The following is a 21628-nucleotide window of genomic DNA, read 5'->3' as shown; positions in this document are numbered from 1 at the left end:
CAGACAGTCCTGTTCGTGGGTCGTGGCAGGTATCCGCATGCGTCGTCCTCAAACAATTGATGCCGTGAGCTGTTCTCAGATTTTTAAATAGGCTTACCTTTTATATTTTATCTGGACATGTTATTTCTCTCCAAGGCCCGCGGCATTTGAAGGTAGGTTGTGATGTTGTCTGCTTGAATGACTATTCAGCGCAAGCTTTCTATTGTATCACTGGATACTAAGCGGAATGCCCTCCATCTACCCCGCTCAAAGTCGGCAATGCGGTTTCATTATTTAGGCTACTTCAGCATCGCTCACTGGAAGTCGTTTGGAATATGTATTTTAAATTGACTAGGGTGACCTTATCAAGGATACCATATATGACATTCATATTGGACTGCAAAATCACAAATGTTAGTTCGTTTGTAGCCTGCCGCCAGGCGACCACTCAAATGCAAATATTAAGTTTGCATTCAGCCTACATCCAGTTGTAATAGAGTGAGTGCAGTCTTTTTCTTCTGAATGCCCACGGTAGGCTGAATCATACATGGGATGATATTGCAGTAAACTAGAAGAAGACAGGCTTTGTGCTGTGCATACTAAGTAATTTTCACTATGTTCAATTTGAAACGAAGTTATCGTTAGAATGACACATATATGGTCAGAAATTCCGGTTTGAATCGGACTGCTTGTTGTACCTGTCTGTATTTGACTCTAGCTACACGGTAGGGATGACATTGAACTGTGCAAGCAAGCTACGGACGTGGGAGCTGAAGTTTTGCGTCCTCCTTTATAGTTCTACAGTATGCCTCCTGTCCTGGATGGTATGGGGACGGGTTGTGGAATTTCTATTATTTTACACCCTCAAACTATAAATCAAACGAAGTTGGGAAGAAGCAGAAACCTAATGTTCTCCAATTTCATATTATTCATCACTTTGCTGGCTGCACAGAGAGATGAGATGGCCCCAGTGAAAACAAAGTTGACTTATGTATTATCCTTCAGAAAGTTAACTATTTGTACTTACTTATTTTGTAGGCAGCAGGTAGCCTAGTGGTTAGAGTGTTGGGCCAGTAACTGAAAGGTTCCTAAATCGAAGGGTAAAAATCGGTCGTTCTGACAAGCCTTGACAGCTTGTTCCTAGGCCGTCTGTGTTCTTAACTAACTTGCCTAGTAAAGTAAATAAATAGTTACTTTGTAGCATGTGCTAATTGAAATGTATTAAACTGAATAAAGTACACTTTTCTGGGGGTCATTTAGCCTACTTGGGTAAATATAAGTATTGTAGACCTACAGTTTGGGGCACTTCATTGGATAATTTTGAACTAGACCTTTCTGCCTTTAATCTATTACTAGTGCCTTTAATCTATTACTAGTGCCTTTAATCTATTACTAGAGTCTTTAATCTATTACTAGTGCCTTTAATCTATTACTAGTGTCTTTAATCTATTACTAGTGCCTTTAATCTATTACTAGTGCCTTTAATATATTAGTAGTGTCTTTAATCTATTACTAGTGTCTTTAATCTATTACTAGTGCCTTTAATCTATTACTTGTGTCTTTAATCTATTAGTAGTGTCTTTAATCTATTAGTAGTGCCTTTAATCTATTACTAGTGCCTTTAATCTATTACTACTGTCTTTAATCTATTACTAGTGCCTTTAAGCTATTACTAGTGTCTTTAATCTATTACTAGTGTCTTTAATCTATTACTAGTGTCTTTAATCTATTACTGGTGTCTTTAATCTATTACTAGTGTCTTTAATCTATTACTAGTGTCTTTAATCTATTAGTAGTGCCTTTAAGCTATTACTAGTGTCTTTAATCTATTACTAGTGTCTTTAATCTATTACTAGTGTTTTTAATCTATTACCGGTGTCTTTAATCTATTACTAGTGCCTTTAAGCTATTACTAGTGTCTTTAATCTATTACTAGTGTCTTTAATCTATTACTAGTGTCTTTAATCTATTACTAGTGTCTTTAATCTATTACTAGTGTCTTTAATCTATTACTAGTGTCTTTAATCTATTACTAGTGTCTTTAATCTATTGCTAGTGTCTTTAATCTATTACTAGTGCCTTTAATCTATTACTAGTGTCTTTAATCTATTAGTAGTGCCTTTAATCTATTACTAGTGCCTTTAATCTATTATCAGTGTCTTTAATCTATTATCAGTGTCTAGCGACTGCATTTGGTTCTGGGTGTTGAGATGAATCACTTACAGCCAGGGTTGGAGAGTAACTAAATGTCCTGCTAGTGAGTAATAATCAATTCATCCGATTATTATTTTTTTTTTACTGTAACTAATCAGTTAGGTTAAAAGCTAAAATATTGTAATAAAATGACAGATACTTTTGGTAAACTATACGAGTACTTCTTGGATTATTATTATTATTATTTTCTATCCTCATATTTTATGTTATCCTCAAACAAGAATGAGTACTCTACAATAATTAAGCATTTCAAAGACTGTATTTAGCTTGCCTGATTAGTCAGCCAGTTTCCAAGGTAGCAACTTCCTTATGGTTATATGAAAGTAGTCTATACTCTTTTGAAGAATTCGGCAAATTCACAATCGGAAAGAAGATCTCTTGACAATCTCTCCACCCAACACAAGTAGAGCGTTACCATGATGTGTTGTCTCAAACCATACGTATGTGTTTGCTTTTCTCCCATATAGGTTGGGCTCCTGTTGAGGGTGGTCAGAGATAGAGTCACACCACTACGTGTAGTACTGAGAAGAGTGGCCAAGTTCCAATACACGGACTGGTGTATCTAGGTAGGGTGGTCCAGCCCAGGCTCCAGGCTATGTCTCCCTGGATGTGGGAGAGCTATTCTATGCTGAGTTGAAAGGGACCTGCTTGGCTGGGGAATACGGGAACAGACATGGGGCTGGGACAGTCCAACAAGGCTCCTGTCACCGATGACACAGAGGAGAGTGAGTAATGACCAATGACTGTTTATAAATGGACAAAGCCATCGATCACGTGACACCATTCATTCCTATGTGAAGACTCAATATCACATTGAAGCCAAATGAAGTCGGTTAAGATGGGGTCTCATGAGACATAACATGCTCATTTTGAGTTACTCCGGGAAGTGACTTTGAAGGCTACCTCAGTGCTGCTCCTACTCATTGAGTAACTAAATTATCCTTATAACTTCTTCTATGTGCGATTTTAAAATAGTCTGTTCAAGAAGGATATACACTGAGTGTACAAACATTCCATGACATAGACTGGCCAGGTGTATCCAGGTCAAAGCAATGATCCCTTATTGATGTCACTCAATCCAAAATTAAATCTAGAATCTGCTTCCTATATCGCAACAAAGCATCCTTCAGTCATGCTGCCAAACATACCCTCGTAAAACTGACCATCCTACCGATCCTCGACTTCGGCGATCATCTATAAAATAGCCTCCAACACTCTACTCAACAAATTGGATGCAGTCTATCACAGTGTCCTCCGTTTTGTCACCAAAGCCCCATACACTACCCACCACTGCGACCTGTACGCTCTCGTTGGTTGGCCCTCGCTTCATACTCGTCGCCAAACCCACTGGCTACAGGTTATCTACAAGTCTCTGCTAGGTAAAGCCCCGCCTTATCTCAGCTCACTGGTCACCATAGCAGCACCCATATCTCCCTCACTAGCTTTAAGCACCAGCTGTCAGAGCAGCTCATAGATCACTGCACCTGTACATAGCCCATCTGTAAACAGCCCATCTATCTACCTCATCCCCATACTGTATTTATTTATTTATCTTGCTCCTTTGCACCCCAGTATCTCTACTTGCACATCTACCATTCCAGTGTTTAATTGCTATATTGTAATTACTTCGCCACCATGGCCTATTTATTGCCTTAACTCCCTTATCTTACCTCATTTGCGCTCACTGTATATAGACTTTTTGTTAAAAAAAATTCAACTGTATTATTGACTGTATGTTTTGTTTATTCCATGTGTAACTCTGTGTTGTTGTATGTGTCGAACTGCTATGCTTTATCTTGGCCAGGTCGCAATTGCAAATGAGAACTTGTTCTCAACTAGCCTACCTGGTTAAATAAAGGTGTTCTCAACTAGCCTACCTGGTTAAATAAAGGTGTTCTCAACTAGCCTACCTGGTTAAATAAAGGTGAAATAAAATAACAAATAAAACGTGTTAAATCCACTTCAATCAGCGTAGATGAAGGGGAGGGGAAAGGTTAAAGAAGGATTTTTAAGCCTTGAGACTGTTGAGACATGGATTGTGTATGTGTGCCATTCAGAGGGTGAATGGGCAAGACAAAATATTTAAGTGTCTTTGAGCGGGATATGATAGTAGGTGCCAGACGCACCAGTTTCCCTTGTGAATCAAGAGTTGTCCACCACCCAAAAGACATCCAGCCAACTTGACACAACTGTGGGAAGCATTGGAGTCAATATTGGCCAGCATCCCTGTGGAATGCTGTCGGCTCCTTGTAGAGTCCATACCCTGACGATGTTCTGAGGGCAAAAGGATGTGCAACGTAATGTTTTGTACACTCAGTGTACACCTTGTGTATTAGAAGCCAATTATTGGTACCAATGAATGTCTTCAAAACATTTTTTCATTTACATGAAGATTCACCACGAAGATTGCAATTTTCCCATTTACTATGCAGTACCACAGTCAGCTTTCCACTTCCATGGCTCCAATGAGAGGGGTCAGTCGTTCTCCCTTGGTAATGACCCAGGCCAACCTGTTATAAAGTGGGCAATGGGGATTATTTGATATTCATCCTGTTGGATCTGTCTTTGCCTGTATAAGCTTCTCTGAGTGTATTCCAGTAGCCTCTATACCAAAATGAATATGACAGATTGAACAAACAGGTGAAGATAAATAAACAGAAATGTAAGCATCGGTAAATCCACAGTTACTAACATTAAGTCTTAAACGTTAGCTATGTGTTTCTGAACAATGCAATGGTGTAGGATCTTAATTTGATCACTCTGTTGCATTATAACTTTCCTGTAATGCAGGAAATTTAAAGCTTGTAGTGTATTTGAGTTTTAAAAAGGTTTCTGAAGTTTGTAATTTCCAATTTGAAATTTCAAACTTGATTTTCCCTTTCCAAAACATTATCAACCCCTACAGAAATGTCCATCAATTATTAAGATGTTTCCTCCCTGTCATCTACATTGATTGAAGTGGATTTAACAAGTGACATCAGTAAGGGATCATCGCTTTCACCTGGATTCAACTGATCAGTCTATGTCATGGAAAGAGCAGGTGTTCTTAATGTTTTGAATACTCAGTGTATACTAGGTACTGTAAGTGGAGTTCAACATCTTTGAATATCCTCTAGATGAATTTAAACCCCAATGAGTCTACAGAGTTAGAGTACATTAGCTATTCAAGGCCTCTCACTGGGTCCCTCTTTAATTAAAGCCATTATGTTTTTCTCTATATTTGACATAATGAAGTATATGTCATCTGAGGGTGTTTTACATTTTGTGATGATGTACGGTTTCTACAGCTAACCTTCTTCACTCCCTAGAATACAGTTACTGTCACAGTATAGACTAGAGAAGAGATTCATCGATGGACTAACAAGTTCTGTAAATGTTCATCTCTATCATATTAATGAAGGTGACAGAGCATAAGCGTAGGATTCTTTATTGCACAGGATGAGGACAGGATCTTGGCAATGGCTGGAGTGGAATCAGTGGAATGGTATCAAACACATGGTTTCTATGTGTTTGATGCCATTCCATTCGCTCTGTTCCAGCCATTATTATGAGCCGTTCTCCCCTCAGCAGCCTCCACTGATTTATTGGTAGGTCAGCTTTGACAGACAGACAGACAGACAGACAGAATACAGAGTGTACTATTTCTATCTCTACAATTGAATCTTTTCTAGAACGTACACTTTGGACATGGTTTGCTGTGACACGAGGCACATAGTTATCTAATGCCGTTTCCAGACTAATGGTCATAGACGTATTTCAATGTTTTCTTTCCTGTGATTTGAGCTTCTGCCATCGATCAACCTGTTAGAAAGGAAAAGTTACCCATTATGAACAAAGTCATCACCTCAGAAATAAAAGTCATGTCGGACTCAGAATCGTACTTGGGAGGTCAAAATAACTGGAGTGCTCCTTGACGTTGTTGTTATGTCTTTGACATGTCTTGCAGTTGTGTGTTCATTTTTCCAATGACACACATTTACTGCCTGGACACCTGGGATAATGACAGGGATAATGAGAGAGACAGAGAGAGAGAGAGAGAGAGAGAGACAGACAGACAGACAGACAGACAGACAGACAGACAGACAGACAGACAGACAGACAGACAGACAGACAGACAGACAGACAGACAGACAGACAGACAGACAGACAGACAGACAGACAGACAGACAGACAGACAGACAGACAGACAGACAGACAGACAGACAGACAGACAGAGAGAGAGAGAGAGAGAGAGAGACATACAGACAGAGAAAGACAGAGTGACAGAGACAGACAGAGAGACAGATTTAGTACATCAACAGGACTGAGTGCTTTATGAGACTATTAAGAATGGGAATGAAGTGTTCCTGTTTACAGCAAACACACATTCAGTTAGTGATCACAACAATAAAGAAGTAAATTACTGGACGAGATGATTTATTGACTCACGCTGGGGTAATCTTAAAAACATCACTCGGCAGTAGAGATGTGGTAATAATGGTCGAATATAACCGCAGCTGTCTGGGACTGATGATGTTGCTGTTGATGATGTCATGTAATACCTGGGACATTGATTGGTGGATTCAATGTGACATTGATTGCTGGATTTAAAAAACGTATTACTCAGTTGGCTATTGTCCCTGGAACCAAAATCATGTCATGTGTATTACGTATTACAGGTAGGACATGACTTTGTCCTGTTAACCATCATGCTAAAGCTGTGCCTTGTCCTCCCTCCCTCCCCACCCTAGCTGTCTGTTTGTCCTGTTAACCATCATGCTAAAGCTGTGCCTTGTCCTCCCTCCCTCCCCACCCTAGCTGTCTGTTTGTCCTGTTAACCATCATGCTAAAGCTGTGCCTTGTCCTCTCTCCCTCCCCACCCTAGCTGTCTGTTTGTCCTGTTAACCATCATGCTAAAGCTGTGCCTTGTCCTCTCTCCCTCCCCACCCTAGCTGTCTGTTTGTCCTGTTAACCATCATGCTAAAGCTGTGCCTTGTCCTCTCTCCCTCCCCACCCTAGCTGTCTGTTTGTCCTGTTAACCATCATGCTAAAGCTGTGCCTTGTCCTCTCTCCCTCCCCACCCTAGCTGTCTGTTTGTCCTCCCTATCTGTCTGTCTGTCTGTCTGTCTGTCTGTCTGTCTGTCTGTCTGTCTGTCTGTCTGTCTGTCTGTCTGTCTGTCTGTCTGTCTGTCTGTCTGTCTGTCTGTCTGTCCTCACTGTCTGTCTGTCTGTCTGTCTGTCTGTCTGTCTGTCTGTCTGTCTGTCTGTCTGTCTGTCTGTCTGTCTGTCTGTCTGTCTGTCTGTCTGTCTGTCTGTCTGTCTGTCTGTCTGTCTGTCTGTCTGTCTATTTGTCATCCCTGTCTGTCTGTCCTCCCTGTCTGTCTGTCCGTCCGTCTGTCCGTCCATCCGTTGTTTCTCTCCCCTGGACACGCCCGTTTGGTGATCATGCTTTATTCACGCTCCGTCTGACTGGGACCCATGGGTTCTGTTTCAGTCGCCACAGCAACCACATGACTTCCTTAGACATGGCTGCTCGGCAGTGTACGTGAGGCTCCGCTATAGCCTCTCTATAGAGAGAGTGTGAGTGAGAGAGAGAGAAAGACAGACGGACGGACGGACAGACAGACAGCGTTATAGACAGATAGACAGAGTAACTAACTGACACTGCAGCCTCTTTGCACCTAACATGACTGCTCTGCTGTCTCCTCCTAGTCAGACCACAGCTGTCCTACCCTAAGCCCCCATCACATCCAGTTAGGCTCAGAGCCTGAAGCGAGGGATATTATGATATATCCACTCCAGAGAGGAAGCCCCATGTGCTTCTTTAATAGCAGGGCTGGTAAACAGTGAAGCACAACTAGCGGAGAGGGGAAGTGCCACTGATACATGACTAACTGAACATATAATTACCTGTCGCATCCAATCCATCTGCTCCGACGGGATGTGGGGTGTTGCTGCTCGGTGGGGGGGGTGCACCGGCCAGGTCACATGAAGGGGGACAGAGAGTGGGCGGCAGCTGCATGGCACCCTGGGAGACGGTGGAAAGAGAGAGGGATAACCTTCTGTCCCTGTTACCATGGCTGTGAAAATAGGCCACAACTGTCTCCAATTGGAGAGAGTGTAATCAGTGTACGTGGTGAGGGAAAATGTAAGGCTCAGAGCAGGAAAGATTGAACTGTCTCCAATTGGAGAGAGTGTAATCAGTGTACGTGGTGAGGGAAAATGTAAGGCTCAGAGCAGGAAAGATTGAACTGTCTCCAATTGGAGAGAGTGTAATCAGTGTACGTGGTGAGGGAAAATGTAAGGATCAGAGCAGGAAAGTGCTGAGAGTCAACGGAAATGTTTATTCTGTTCAGTGGAAAACATGCAACGTCTTTACATTTTTTGGTGAAAGTGTGTTGTCTTCTTCTGGGCTATAATGTAAACTGCCTCTACTTTCTCTCCCCAAGTTCATTTTATATCAAGGGGGCAGTCTGTCTGCATCTGATTGTGGCATTATTATAATGAGCTGAATGAAACAGCTGACTTCCTGTTTAGAACCTTTTACATATTAGTCTATAAGGCTACCTCGCAGGCTTTTAAAAAGGACACTGACTGTAAATTATTTTTAATGTCATTTCATTGGCATTTGATATTTTCATACCTACTTTATTCATTATTCAGAAACAAGATAGTGATTTAATGTGATGCTGTTTCCCTGATATGGAAATGAGCAGATGCTCCTCTTTTTCCACAGTTCATTTCGATCACTTCCAAATCTTAAGGGCTATCGGGAAAGGAAGTTTCGGGAAGGTAAGTCAGTTTTAGTAAATTGCTGAGTCAAGGAGCAGCTACCTACTGTGACCTTCTTATCATTCAAACACACACACACACACACACACCATTTAGTTTCAGGACAGAATTTAGCCCTAGCATCTCAGATAAGTCTAATTAAAGTGGTTAGTCTGTTGCAGGTTGTATTGAAGCTGCTATTATGATTGGCTAAATTGCTATTATTATGTAACTAGATATCTACACATTAAATCATCTTTTTTATGTCTTGACAAGGGGAACCCAGGTTTCCATCCAATTGGCGACAAGATTTTTATGTAAATATTCAAAGATGTCCACAAAAACAAGATGCACATTTTCCCACCAGAGATGTGCTTTCATCAAATTGACTTGTTGAGGATAAAAGGCTGTGAGTGATGACGTAGTGCACATAGAAAGTCCTTTTGCAGTTAAATTCCCATGTACCAAATAAAAAAATACAAGTTAATTGGGTTTCCATTTCAAATCTACAGATGGTTTTGTCACAAAAATGTCCCCACTCTGAACTTGGCACGTGCGCTCTAGCCAAAAGCTCGCAGGAACAGTAGGCTGGCCTACATTAGATTATTATGGATGAGTGCAAGATTGTTTTTATTCATTAAACGGTTGTCACGCCCTGACCTTAGAGATCCTTATTATTCTCTATGTTTGGTTAGGTCTGGGTGTGACTCGGGTGGGAAATTCTATGTTTTCTGTTTCTTTGTTTTTGGCCGAGTGTGGTTCCCAAACAGAGGCAGCTGTCTATCGTTGTCTCTGATTGAGGATCATACTTAGGCAGCCCTTTTTCCCACTATTAGGTTGTGGGATCTTGTTTTCTGTTTAGTTACTGTTGCCTGACAGAACTGTGCATTTTCGTTTTCGATTTTGTTATTTTGTTTGAGTGGTTTTTTAATTAAAATCATGAACACTTTCCACCCTGCGCCTTCGTCTACTTTTTCTACCACCAGTGAGAGCCGTTACAACGGTAGCCAAGCAGCCGATCATCATGTCACCAGACCCTCATTATTTATTGTCACCTAGCACATTCACCAGCCTGTGAAGTTCATCATAATTTCATTAATCTGTAGCCTAATAAACTACATGGTTTTCCGAGTCGTAGTGGGAGGGCCACACACCATATCATCACATGACTCCAAGTTCACTTAGATATGATGGTTATTATATCAATATTTACAAATAAAAGTATTCCACCGCCATTTATCAATTAATTAATTTTACAAACACAAAAGATCCCACCATGTCGAACGAATAAGTTGTCTATTGACAATTATGAATTTGTACCGACATTTCATGTTGTGACTTTTTGTTGTTGTTGTGTCAGGTAATTAATGCGCAATAGAACAGTTGTTTTCAACTTTCACAGTCTGTGGATGCGCTTTCTTACAGCTTGTGTTTACATACATTACATATAACAACACTGCAATGGTCAGTAAGAAACACATTCAGTAAAGTCATAGCAGGATGAATGCACAGCTATTGTCTGTTCTCTCTAGGTGTGCATTGTGCAGAAGAAGGACACAAAGAAAATGTACGCCATGAAGTACATGAACAAACTGAAGTGTGTGGAGCGGAACGAGGTCCGCAATGTCTTCAAGGAGATGCAGATCATGCGGAACCTCGAGCATCCCTTCCTTGTCAACTTCTGGTAAGTCTCTGTGTGTGTCTGTGTGTGTGTGTGTGTGTGTGTGTGTGTGTGTGTGTGTGTGTGTGTGTGTGTGTGTGTGTGTGTGTGTGTGTGTGTGTGTGTGTGTGTGTGTGTGTGTGTGTGTGTGTGTGTGTGTGTGTGTGTGTGTGTGTGTGTGTGTGTGTGTGTGAAAGAAGACAGGAATTGCCAGGAACAAGTGTTATGAGGATATTGTGGTTAATTATCTGTAGCGAGAGGACTCTCACCTTGAAAATGGCAGAAGCTTGAATGCGCTTGCCAATCTCACATCTATACGTGTTTGCCCAGCCAAGACATTGACGTCTAGAATGCGGAGGACACACAATACAATGAAGTAGAACAAAACCTCAGACTATCTCAATTTGTCTTTGAAAATCCTGTGGGTAGTGCCTTGTGTTGGCTTATTGAAGTAAGTACATTGTAAAGGTATATTGATGTTAGTCATCAAAAAACATATTGTCTTTAAGTTGGTTGATCTCTCACTATGAATCACCAAGAATCACTATTAATCATTCACTGCACATTTATGACCAGTTGAATGCTTTCACAGCTCCATTCCTTCCACATATTTGCCTTATATAGAGATAGGCTCATAAAACCAGTGAGTATCGACCCCTAAAAAGGAGCTGATGACCACTAAAGCTCCTGAGTGTCTTTGGCACTCGATACAGCTCTTATCACCTTGGAGAGGTTAGCGTCTAAAAGGAAAGGCACTAACTTGAGACCAGCCGCATAACTAGCTGTGTGTGGACTCGGATGAGAGAAGAGGCTAGTGGAGTGGAGGACTGAGGGACTGACAAGTGTGGCTAAAGAAGAACAATAACTGCCATGCTTCCTGTAGTCCAGTTTGGGATTCAACCATTCAATGGCTCGAATGGCTGCTAATTTTTTCTATTTTGTATTGTTCCTCTCTTAGTTACCCAAGCTGAGGTAATTACTTCAGATGACTGATATTTATACACAGGCGCGGTTATTTGGGATTTTGCTGTTAACAGTAATGTGAAATAGTTTAGACTCGTTCCTAATTTGACATTGAAGAACTCCAGGTATTTTATGCCTCTCTCTCTCTCTCTCTCTCGCTGTCTCGCTGTCTCTCTCTCATTGTCTCTCTCTCTCTTTCTCTCTATCACTCTCTCTCTCTCTCGCTCTCTCTCTCTCTCTCTCTCTCTCTCTCTCTCTCTCTCTCTCTCTCTCTCTCTCTCTCTCTATCACTCTCTCTCTCATTCTCTCTCTCCTCTGTCTGGAAATCTCTTCATTATTGCAGGCAGCATCGGCAGCTGGCAGGGACTCACTATCTATGACTGAATCTTTTAATTACTATTTGGAGGATAATAAGCAGAAACGTTCAGTAGTGGAGCCTGTAGTAGAAGAATGGAGCCGTCTGACAAACAAACGATGCTTGCTGTGTGGGACAACAAATCCAATAAAAAAACAGTCAGGAAGAAGGTCATGCTTTTGGCAGGGTCTTTAAACGCTTGGAGCGAGCTAGTGGAAGATGTCCCTGTAAGATGTGCTTAGGTCAGCTCAGCTGCCCAGTTGGTCAAGTTATGATTGTCCTGAGTGAAGAGCTCAAGGTCATGTCATAGTGTGGGAGATTACCTGCTGCACTCGCAGAGCAATCAGGCGACACGACAGTCAGCGTCCCCCTCTCTTCCTTTCCCACTCTCCTCCTGCCCTGCCCCCTCCCTGCAGTCACTGCAGTTGTGACTGGCTCTCAGATGAGGTGTTTGTATATGCCGGCCACTCAGCATAGCAACAACAAAGACTCGTCTCCTGAATGGCAGTGCAATTAGAAATCTATGAATGTGCCATCTGGTGTGTGTGTGCATGAGAAAGTAGTCCTGTAGCCCTGTGTGTAGTCCTGTAGCCATGTCTAGTCTCTGTCTGTAGTCCTGTCTGTAGTCCTGTGTTAGGTACAGTAGTCCTGTCTGTAGTCCTGTAGCCATGTCTACTCTCTGTCTGCAGTCCTGTCTGTGGTACAGTAGTCCTGTCTGTAGTCCTGTAGCCATGTCTACTCTCTGTTTGTAGTCCTGTCTGTAGTCATGTCTACACTCTGTCTGTAGTCCTGTCTGTAGTCCTGAAGCCATGTCTACTCTCTGTCTGTAGTCCTGTCTGTGGTACAGTAGTCCTGTCTGTAGTCCTGTAGCCATGTCTACTCTCTGTCTGTAATCTTGTCTGTAGTCCTGTAGCCATGTCTACTCTCTGTCTGTAGCCCTGTCTGTAGTCCTGTCTGTGGTACAGTAGTCCTGTCTGTAGTCCTGTAGCCATGACTACTCTCTGTCTGTAGTCCAGTCTGTAGTCCTGTAGCCATGTCTACACTCTGTCTGTAGCCCTGTCTGTAGTCCTGTTTGTGGTCCTGTAGCCATGTCTACTCTCTGTCTGTAGCCCTGTTTGTAGTCCTGTCTGTGGTACAGTAGTCCTGTCTGTAGTCCTGTAGCCATGTCTACTCTCTGTCTGTAGTCCAGTCTGTAGTCCTGTAGCCATGTCTACTCTCTGTCTGTAGTCCAGTCTGTAGCCCTGTCTGTAGTCCTGTCTGCGGTCCTGTAGCCATGTCTACTCTCTGTCTGTAGCCCTGTCTGTAGTCCTGTAGTCCTGTCTAGTCTCTGTCTGTAATCATGTAGTCCTGTATGTAGTCCTGTGTGTAGTCCAGTAGTCCTGTAGTTCTGTCTATAGTCCTGTAATCCTGTGTGTAGTCCAATAGTCCTGTCTATAGTCCTGTAGTCCTGTCTGTAGTCCTTAAGCCCTGTAGTCCTGTGTACTCTCTGTCTGTAGTCCTGTAATCCTGTGTGTAGTCCAGTAGTCCTGTCTATAGTCCTGTAGTCCTGTCTTTAGTCCAGTAGACAGACAGACAGACAGACAGACAGACAGACAGGCAGGCAGACAGACAGACAGACAGACAGACAGACAGACAGACAGACAGACAGACAGACAGACAGACAGACAGACAGACAGACAGACAGACAGACAGACAGACAGACAGACAGACAGACAGACAGACAGACAGACAGACAGACAGACAGACAGACAGACAGACAGACAGACAGATGCACTCTGTGTCCTGGCCAGAGCCCGACTCAGCAGCACAGCACTCACTTTTATATTTGTATGTGTATTTGTTAGGGATCCCCATTAGTTCCTGCCAAGGCAGCAGCTACTCTTCCTGGGGTATATTAGGGATCCCCATTAGTTCCTGCCAAGGCAGCAGCTACTCTTCCTGGGGTATATTAGGGATCCCCATTAGTTCCTGCCAAGGCAACAGCTACTCTTCCTGGGGTATATTAGGGATCCCCATTAGTTCCTGCCAAGGCAACAGCTACTCTTCCTGGGGTATATTAGGGATCCCCATTAGTTCCTGCCAAGGCAGCAGCTACTCTTCCTGGGGTATATTAGGGATCCCCATTAGTTCCTGCCAAGGCAGCAGCTACTCTTCCTGGGGTTTATTAGGGATCCCCATTAGTTCCTGCCAAAGCAACAGCTACTCTTCCTGGGGTATATTAGGGATCCCCATTAGTTCCTGCCAAGGCAGCAGCTACTCTTCCTGGGGTATATTAGGGATCCCCATTAGTTCCTGCCAAGGCAGCAGCTACTCTTCCTGGGGTTTATTAGGGATCCCCATTAGTTCCTGCCAAGGCAACAGCTACTCTTCCTGGGGTATATTAGGGATCCCCATTAGTTCCTGCCAAGGCAACAGCTACTCTTCCTGGGGTTTATTAGGGATCCCCATTAGTTCCTGCCAAGGCAACAGCTACTCTTCCTGGGGTATATTAGGGATCCCCATTAGTTCCTGCCAAGGCAACAGCTACTCTTCCTGGGGTATATTAGGGATCCCCATTAGTTCCTGCCAAGGCAACAGCTACTCTTCCTGGGGTATATTAGGGATCCCCATTAGTTCCTGCCAAGGCAGCAGCTACTCTTCCTGGGGTTTATTAGGGATCCCCATTAGTTCCTGCCAAAGCAACAGCTACTCTTCCTGGGGTATATTAGGGATCCCCATTAGTTCCTGCCAAGGCAGCAGCTACTCTTCCTGGGGTATATTAGGGATCCCCATTAGTTCCTGCCAAGGCAGCAGCTACTCTTCCTGGGGTTTATTAGGGATCCCCATTAGTTCCTGCCAAGGCAACAGCTACTCTTCCTGGGGTATATTAGGGATCCCCATTAGTTCCTGCCAAGGCAACAGCTACTCTTCCTGGGGTTTATTAGGGATCCCCATTAGTTCCTGCCAAGGCAACAGCTACTCTTCCTGGGGTTTATTATGGATCCCCATTAGTTCCTGCCAAGGCAGCAGCTACTCTTCCTGGGGTATATTAGGGATCCCCATTAGTTCCTGCCAAGGCAGCAGCTACTCTTCCTGGGGTATATTAGGGATCCCCATTAGTTCCTGCCAAGGCAGCAGCTACTCTTCCTGGGTATATTAGGGATCCCCATTAGTTCCTGCCAAGGCAGCAGCTACTCTTCCTGGGGTATATTAGGGATCCCCATTAGTTCCTGCCAAGGCAGCAGCTACTCTTCCTGGGGTATATTAGGGATCCCCATTAGTTCCTGCCAAGGCAGCAGCTACTCTTCCTGGGGTATATTAGGGATCCCCATTAGTTCCTGCCAAGGCAGCAGCTACTCTTCCTGGGGTATATTAGGGATCCCCATTAGTTCCTGCCAAGGCAGCAGCTACTCTTCCTGGGGTATATTAGGGATCCCCATTAGTTCCTGCCAAGGCAGCAGCTACTCTTCCTGGGGTATATTAGGGATCCCCATTAGTTCCTGCCAAGGCAGCAGCTACTCTTCCTGGGGTATATTAGGGATCCCCATTAGTTCCTGCCAAGGCAGCAGCTACTCTTCCTGGGGTTTATTATGGATCCCCATTAGTTCCTGCCAAGGCAACAGCTACTCTTCCTGGGGTATATTAGGGATCCCCATTAGTTCCTGCCAAGGCAACAGCTACTCTTCCTGGGGTTTATTAGGGATCCCCATTAGTTCCTGCCAAGGCAACAGCTACTCTTCCTGGGGTTTATTAGGGATCCCCATTAGTTCCTGCCAAGGCAACAGCTACTCTTCCTGGCGTCCAAACACAAAACAAAAGATAAAACAGTACATCATATAACATTATTACAATGTACATGTGTGTAGAGTACGTGAGCTGGAGTGTGGGTGTGTATGCGTGTATCTGTACCTGTGTGTGTGTCTCTTCACAGCCTCCACTGTTCCATAAGATGGTTTCTTTATCTGTTTTTTAAATCTGATTCTACTGCTTGCATCCATTTAAAAAAAAATGTAACCTTTATTTAACTAGGCACGTCAGTTAAGAACAAATTGGTATTTACAATGACCGCCTACCCCGGCCAAACCCTAATGGTGAGGGCCAAAGGTGAGCCGCCCTATGGGAGATAAAACAGTTACCTGATGTGGAATAGAGTTCCACATAATTGCACTATAACGGTGACCAACGATGCCCACAAACTGTTAGGTCCTAAATATAGCTGTCCCAACTGCAGAGTCCCGACAGCAGTCCCAACACCTTACCACTGCTACACCTGGCTATCAACAGAGCCTTGTCTGGCAGAGAAACAGTTCCTTCAGCCTCATTTACTGCCTTTAAAAAAAACGTAGCTGATATGGCTGACTTGTTTAAACAAATGTAGTTTCTAATGACAATTAATATGTACTAACTATGGCATAAGGGACGCCGAGCGGATAAGAGGCAGAACTGTACGATAAATAACGGGGCCATATACAGTGGGGCAAAAAAGTATTTAGTCAGCCACCAATTGTGCATGTTCTCCCACTTAAAAAGATGAGAGAGGCATGTAATTTTTTATCATAGGTACACTTCAACTATGACAGACAAAATGAGGAAAAAAATCCAGAAAATCACATTTTCAATGAATTTATTTGTAAATTATGGTGGAAAATAAGTATTTGGTCAATAACAAAAGTTTATCTCAATACTTTGTTATATACCCTTTGTTGGCAATGACAGAGGTCAAATGTTTTCTGTAAGTCTTCACAAGGTTTTCACACACTGTTGCTGGTATTTTGGCCCATTCCTCCATGCAGATCTCCTCTAGAGCAGTGATGTTTTGGGTATGTTGCTGGGCAACACGGACTTTCAACTCCCTCCAAAGATTTTCTATGGGGTTGAGATCTGGTGACTGGCTAGGCCACTCCAGGACCTTGAAATGCTTCTTACGAAGCCTCTGCTTCGTTGCCCGGGCGGTGTGTTTGGGATCATTGTCATGCTGAAAGACCCAGCCACGTTTCATCTTCAATGCCCTTACTGATGGAAGGAGGTTTTCACTCAAAATCTCACGATACATGGCCCCATTCATTCTTTCCTTTACACGGATCAGTCGTAACGCCAAGATCTCAGGTTCGATTCCTGGGCCACCCATAAAATATAAGCCTACATGACTGTAAGTCACTTCAGATAAAAGACTCTACTAAATGGCATATATTGTTATTATCATTAAGCTGTCGGAGCTGGATTAACTCCTGAGCTGTTGCAGTCACTGAAACTGTCTGGAGCAGAGACACTGATGGAAGAGATGTTGTTATTGAAGGTGAATTTTCTCTCTCACTGCACTGCTCATCCTGTGGCGTGTATCACAAGTCAGGAATTCCTTCATTAAATCAACAATGAAGATGAACCACGCGTTGAAGTGAATGAAGGGTTTAGCCAAAAATGCTCATTGGCATCAGTGAAGTAGTGAAGTGTCTTGCGTCTTTCATTCGACATGCTTATTTTGTAGTTGTCTTAATGTGTCAAGCACGGTTCTCCACTCTTTGTCCTTTACTTAACCAGGAAGGTCACCTGCATGCAGTAAACAAACCTATTATTAGTCTTACTGCCATACATGACATGTAGTTTCCCACTGGGCACAGACATCAGTTCAACGTCTAGTTCTGATTTACATTTTATTGAGTTGTCAACTAATGCAAATTCAACTTGAAATTAACAAAACATTTCACCCTGTCATTGGATTTAGGTTAAATGTTGGGTGAAAAAAATACGAAATTCCCTGATGTTCATGAAATCCAATCAGTTTTCCATGTTGATTCACCTTAATCGCATTCAATTTTGGGATTGAAAAGACGTGGAAAGAACGTTGATTCAACCACTTTGCCCAGTGGGTTCGTTCTAGTCAACAATCTGCTGTACCTTGCATATCAAACGACCCAGGCAGTAATCCACGACCCAGAATCCCTTTTCTGCACACCACGACCTGGCCTCTCTACATAACAGCACTGTCCACACATTCCCTCCAAACATCACATTATGTTACAGGACACTGATATGTCATACTTCTGGCAGGTTCAGTTAGTGGAAGGTTACAGACCTGGGATGGTGTGGCTGAGGGGGAGGCAGCTCAGTGAACTTCAGGTGAAGCGTATTAAGGCATAAGGCAGTGGCGTGACCATGATGGTTCACACCTTGTGCCTCCTCAGCGGGGGCTGCTGGGATGGGGCCGGGCTGGGGTGTAATTTCACCCCAAGGGCTGACGGTCGACAGCAGCTGAGGGAGCATGAGCCTCTGGCTGATGGGAACTGTCAGTCATCTGTTCTGCAGCGCCAGGCTTTAGTCAGCTACTTCTGAGAAGGCTTTAGTTCTGGTTGTGTGTAAGTGGGTGTGGGTGCGCCGTGCGTGTGTGCGTCTGACTGTGTAAGTGGATGATTTTGTACCTGAAGTTGTTCCGGTATTTCAATCAGCACAGTGGAATGGGTTGACTTTAAGTTGAGCAGAGCTATAAGTCATTTAATAGACTTTCTGATATTGATTCAAGGCATGTATTTTCTGTTGAAGTATATTCTCTGTCATAGTATGTACACTACATTGTAAGCCAGTATTATGCCGTTGGAATATTTGAATTGGATTTGAAGCAATTATAGACACAATATGGGAATCAATTAAAGATAAATTATAATCAATTTCCTGTAACAGAATATAGAAATCATGTTGTGCATTATGGGCTACCTTTTCAATACAGAAACCAATATCTGCACCTACTGTATATGCGTTATCAAAGAACCCTTTTTCGGGACAAACATTAATTAGAACCCTCTGGTCCAAAGTCCATTACTTTTCTCTGTAGGGGATTCCACCCCACAAATAGCTTACTGTGAGATGTTCTGGTCCTAAATTGGCCTGAAGGGCATTTTCTGGTTACATTGAACTGCATGTGAGGCAGAATGAACTGACCTGGGAAGGGAGCGTCCATGCCAAGAAAACAAATCAGAATCCCAGGCTGGTTGAAGATAATAACCAGGTGGCAGTGAGTGCCTGATGGGGATACTAAATTACTCAAAAAATTATCATGTTTTTTTCCCCCTTTTCAAGGCATTCCTGACAAATAACAAAATGGTTGCCTCACGCACCAGAACTCTAATGGAAACATTTCAATGTAATTTACCAATTGCCTCTCTTTCTCTCTCTCTCCCTCTCTCTCTCTCTCTCTCTCTCTCTCTCTCTTTCTCTCTCTTTATTTATTTTTAACTCTCCCCCCTCTCTCTCTCTCTCTCTCTCTCTCTCTCTCTCTCTCTCTCTCTCTCTCTCTCTCTTTCTCTCTCTTTATTTATTTTTAACTCTCCCCCCTCTCTCTTTCTCTCTCTCTCCCTCTCTCTCTCTGTCTCTTTCTCTCTCTTTATTTATTTTTAACTCTCCCCCCTCTCCCTTTCTCTCTCTCTCTCTCTCTCTTTCTCTTGTTCTGTATGTAATTCTTTTCCTGTGTCTAATGGCCACTTATTTACAGTTTTTCTCAATTGCTAAAACACAATTTCTGAAACCTTACTCCATTTCCTGAAAACATTAAACACAAAACCTCATCTTCAAGCACTATTTACATAACCTCTGACTCCTCTCGCAAAATGAAACATTTGCCTCAAAACAGTTTTACCTGTGTTCAAAATCAAACACTGCTCTCAAATCATAAACAAAGTGATCAAAATGATTTACACTCTCAAGCAGTCAGTAAACAATACACCGAAAAATAGAAAACACATTGTTCAAAACATACAATTCTCAGGGAGAAGTACATTTTGAATCTAAAAAAATATTCATATTTTTCCGTCATTGTCTTTTGATGAACGAAAACATGTTCTATCATAGTAGCTCAAAATTGATCAGAAATGACTACTCTTCTTTGCTCTTTGCAATTTTGTTTTTTGTTCTTCCTCCTCTTTGTACCCCTATTTTTACAGTACTGTACCCTGCATCTCACAAACTTGTCCTTGTCTCTGTGATACTGTAATTCTTGTTCTTTGTTGATATGAACCTGCAACCAGTCAAAATCTATTGAGCAGTCAGCACTGTTAATAAATGGAAAGCACAATGTTCAGGGCCATACAATTTGTCCATTGTACAGTATACAGCCTACAATGCACTGTACTAAAGTATACAATACTAAAAGGGACAAAAATCAAAGGAGTAAACATGTGATCAATGTGCTTCTTCTTGTCTTTGGGCTGGGTCAGGCCAGAGCACTTCGTCGACATCACAAGCAATATTGTCCCTCCTGAGGCAACAGGGGGAAAAGCCTCTTGTGTGCCGTATCCAGCCCTGACATGATTCCTCACCTATATCACCACAGGCTAAATCCATGGCTTGCAGCAGATTTACTCTGGTGTAGGTTTGTCTATCATACACTTTCCATCTCTAAGAGGAGAAAAACTCCTCAATCGGATTCAGGAAAGGCGAGTATGGAGGGAGGTTCATAAACTGCAGTTCATAAACTGCCCATTGATGTTAAACAATTCCTTTACCTGAGCAGCTCGGTGGAAACTGACATTGTCCCACACTATCACATAGGTGGGAATGGGATTCTCATTTAGCTCTTGACCCTGCTGCTCTTGAACCTGCTGCTCAAATAAAATATCTCTTAGATTGGCAATAAATCTTAGAAGGTGCTGGGTGTTATATGGCCCAAGTGTAACATGGTGATGTAGAACACCATGGTTGCTGATAGCAGCATAGATTGTGACTTTGCCACCTCGTTGACCAGGGACTTCAACAATGGCCCACTGTCCAATCATGTTTCGGCCTCTCCTTCTCCTCTTTGTTAGATTGAAGCCTGCTTCATCGACACATACATTGTATGTACTGAAGAGTAATGTCATTCACATAGTATGTGTTAGTACTGTAGACAATCTGGATTACAGTAAATGTTTCTGAATGTATACTTACTTGCACATACTGAGCTCGCAGTTCTTTCACCCTTGGTGAGTTGCGCTCAAACGGTACTCTGTATACTTGTTTCATTCGCATCCTGTTACGATGGAGGACACAGACAATTGTGGAAATGCTCACACTGTCGATTCCCTGGAAGTGCGTGTTGTCTTGTATCACTCGTTTCTGGTTTTCTCTGAGTCGTATTGCATTATCTTGAAGGACCATGCCAACTATAACGGCCTCTTGCTCCTGAGTGAATATAGCTGTCCTTCCACCTGCATGTGGCAGCCTTGCAATTCTACAAAAAGTAGTTGTGCAGTTCCAAAACATATTCATGCAGTACAATACATACAGTGATTAACTTTACACATGTCTATTGAAACAGCTGCATATAGTGTAGTACAGTAAATTTGCAATTGCAATTGTTCTCTTCTCTGAATGTCCTGACTATGGTGGACACAGAAAATCATCTCAAATTGGGTTGCACTCTAAGTCCTGCTTCCCTCATTGTCAGTCCATGGACAAGAACATGGTCTATAACTGTTGCTCGAATTTCATCAGATATTTCCACTCTTTGTCTTCCACTTCCTCTTCGTCATCCTCTTCCTCTTTCTTGCCCTCCTCCTCCTCTTCATCCTCGTCGCCCACCTCGCATACGCACTCGTCCTCGTCCTCTCACATTGTTTCTTCTATCCATTCTCAGACTTTCTCCTTCTCACCTTCAACAACCTGTTTGCTCTCTGAACTGGCTTATATTGGTTGTGTCGCATCATATGAAACAGGTTAAATCAATGTTGAGTGGTTGTGTTCAATCAATGACATGTCTTCTT

General features: G+C 42.8%; 1 protein-coding gene across 1 annotated transcript in view; it reads left to right on the top strand.

The window, feature by feature from the left end:
• Positions 1-5: 5 nt before the first annotated feature.
• Positions 6-21628, top strand: part of LOC109873378 (serine/threonine-protein kinase 32A) — an 85698-nt gene continuing 64075 nt past the window's right edge. The window contains exons 1-4 of the mRNA XM_031808329.1: positions 6-152; positions 2661-2918; positions 8909-8964; positions 10476-10627. Of these exons, the coding sequence (XP_031664189.1) occupies positions 2867-2918; positions 8909-8964; positions 10476-10627 (260 nt within the window). The 5' untranslated portion in view covers positions 6-152; positions 2661-2866. The remainder of the gene's footprint in view (positions 153-2660; positions 2919-8908; positions 8965-10475; positions 10628-21628) is intronic.

Source organism: Oncorhynchus kisutch, linkage group LG28 (genome assembly GCF_002021735.2).
Source record: "Oncorhynchus kisutch isolate 150728-3 linkage group LG28, Okis_V2, whole genome shotgun sequence".
In the NCBI taxonomy this organism is placed as follows: domain Eukaryota; kingdom Metazoa; phylum Chordata; class Actinopteri; order Salmoniformes; family Salmonidae; genus Oncorhynchus; species Oncorhynchus kisutch.
This window is presented reverse-complemented; position numbering and strand designations above follow the sequence as displayed.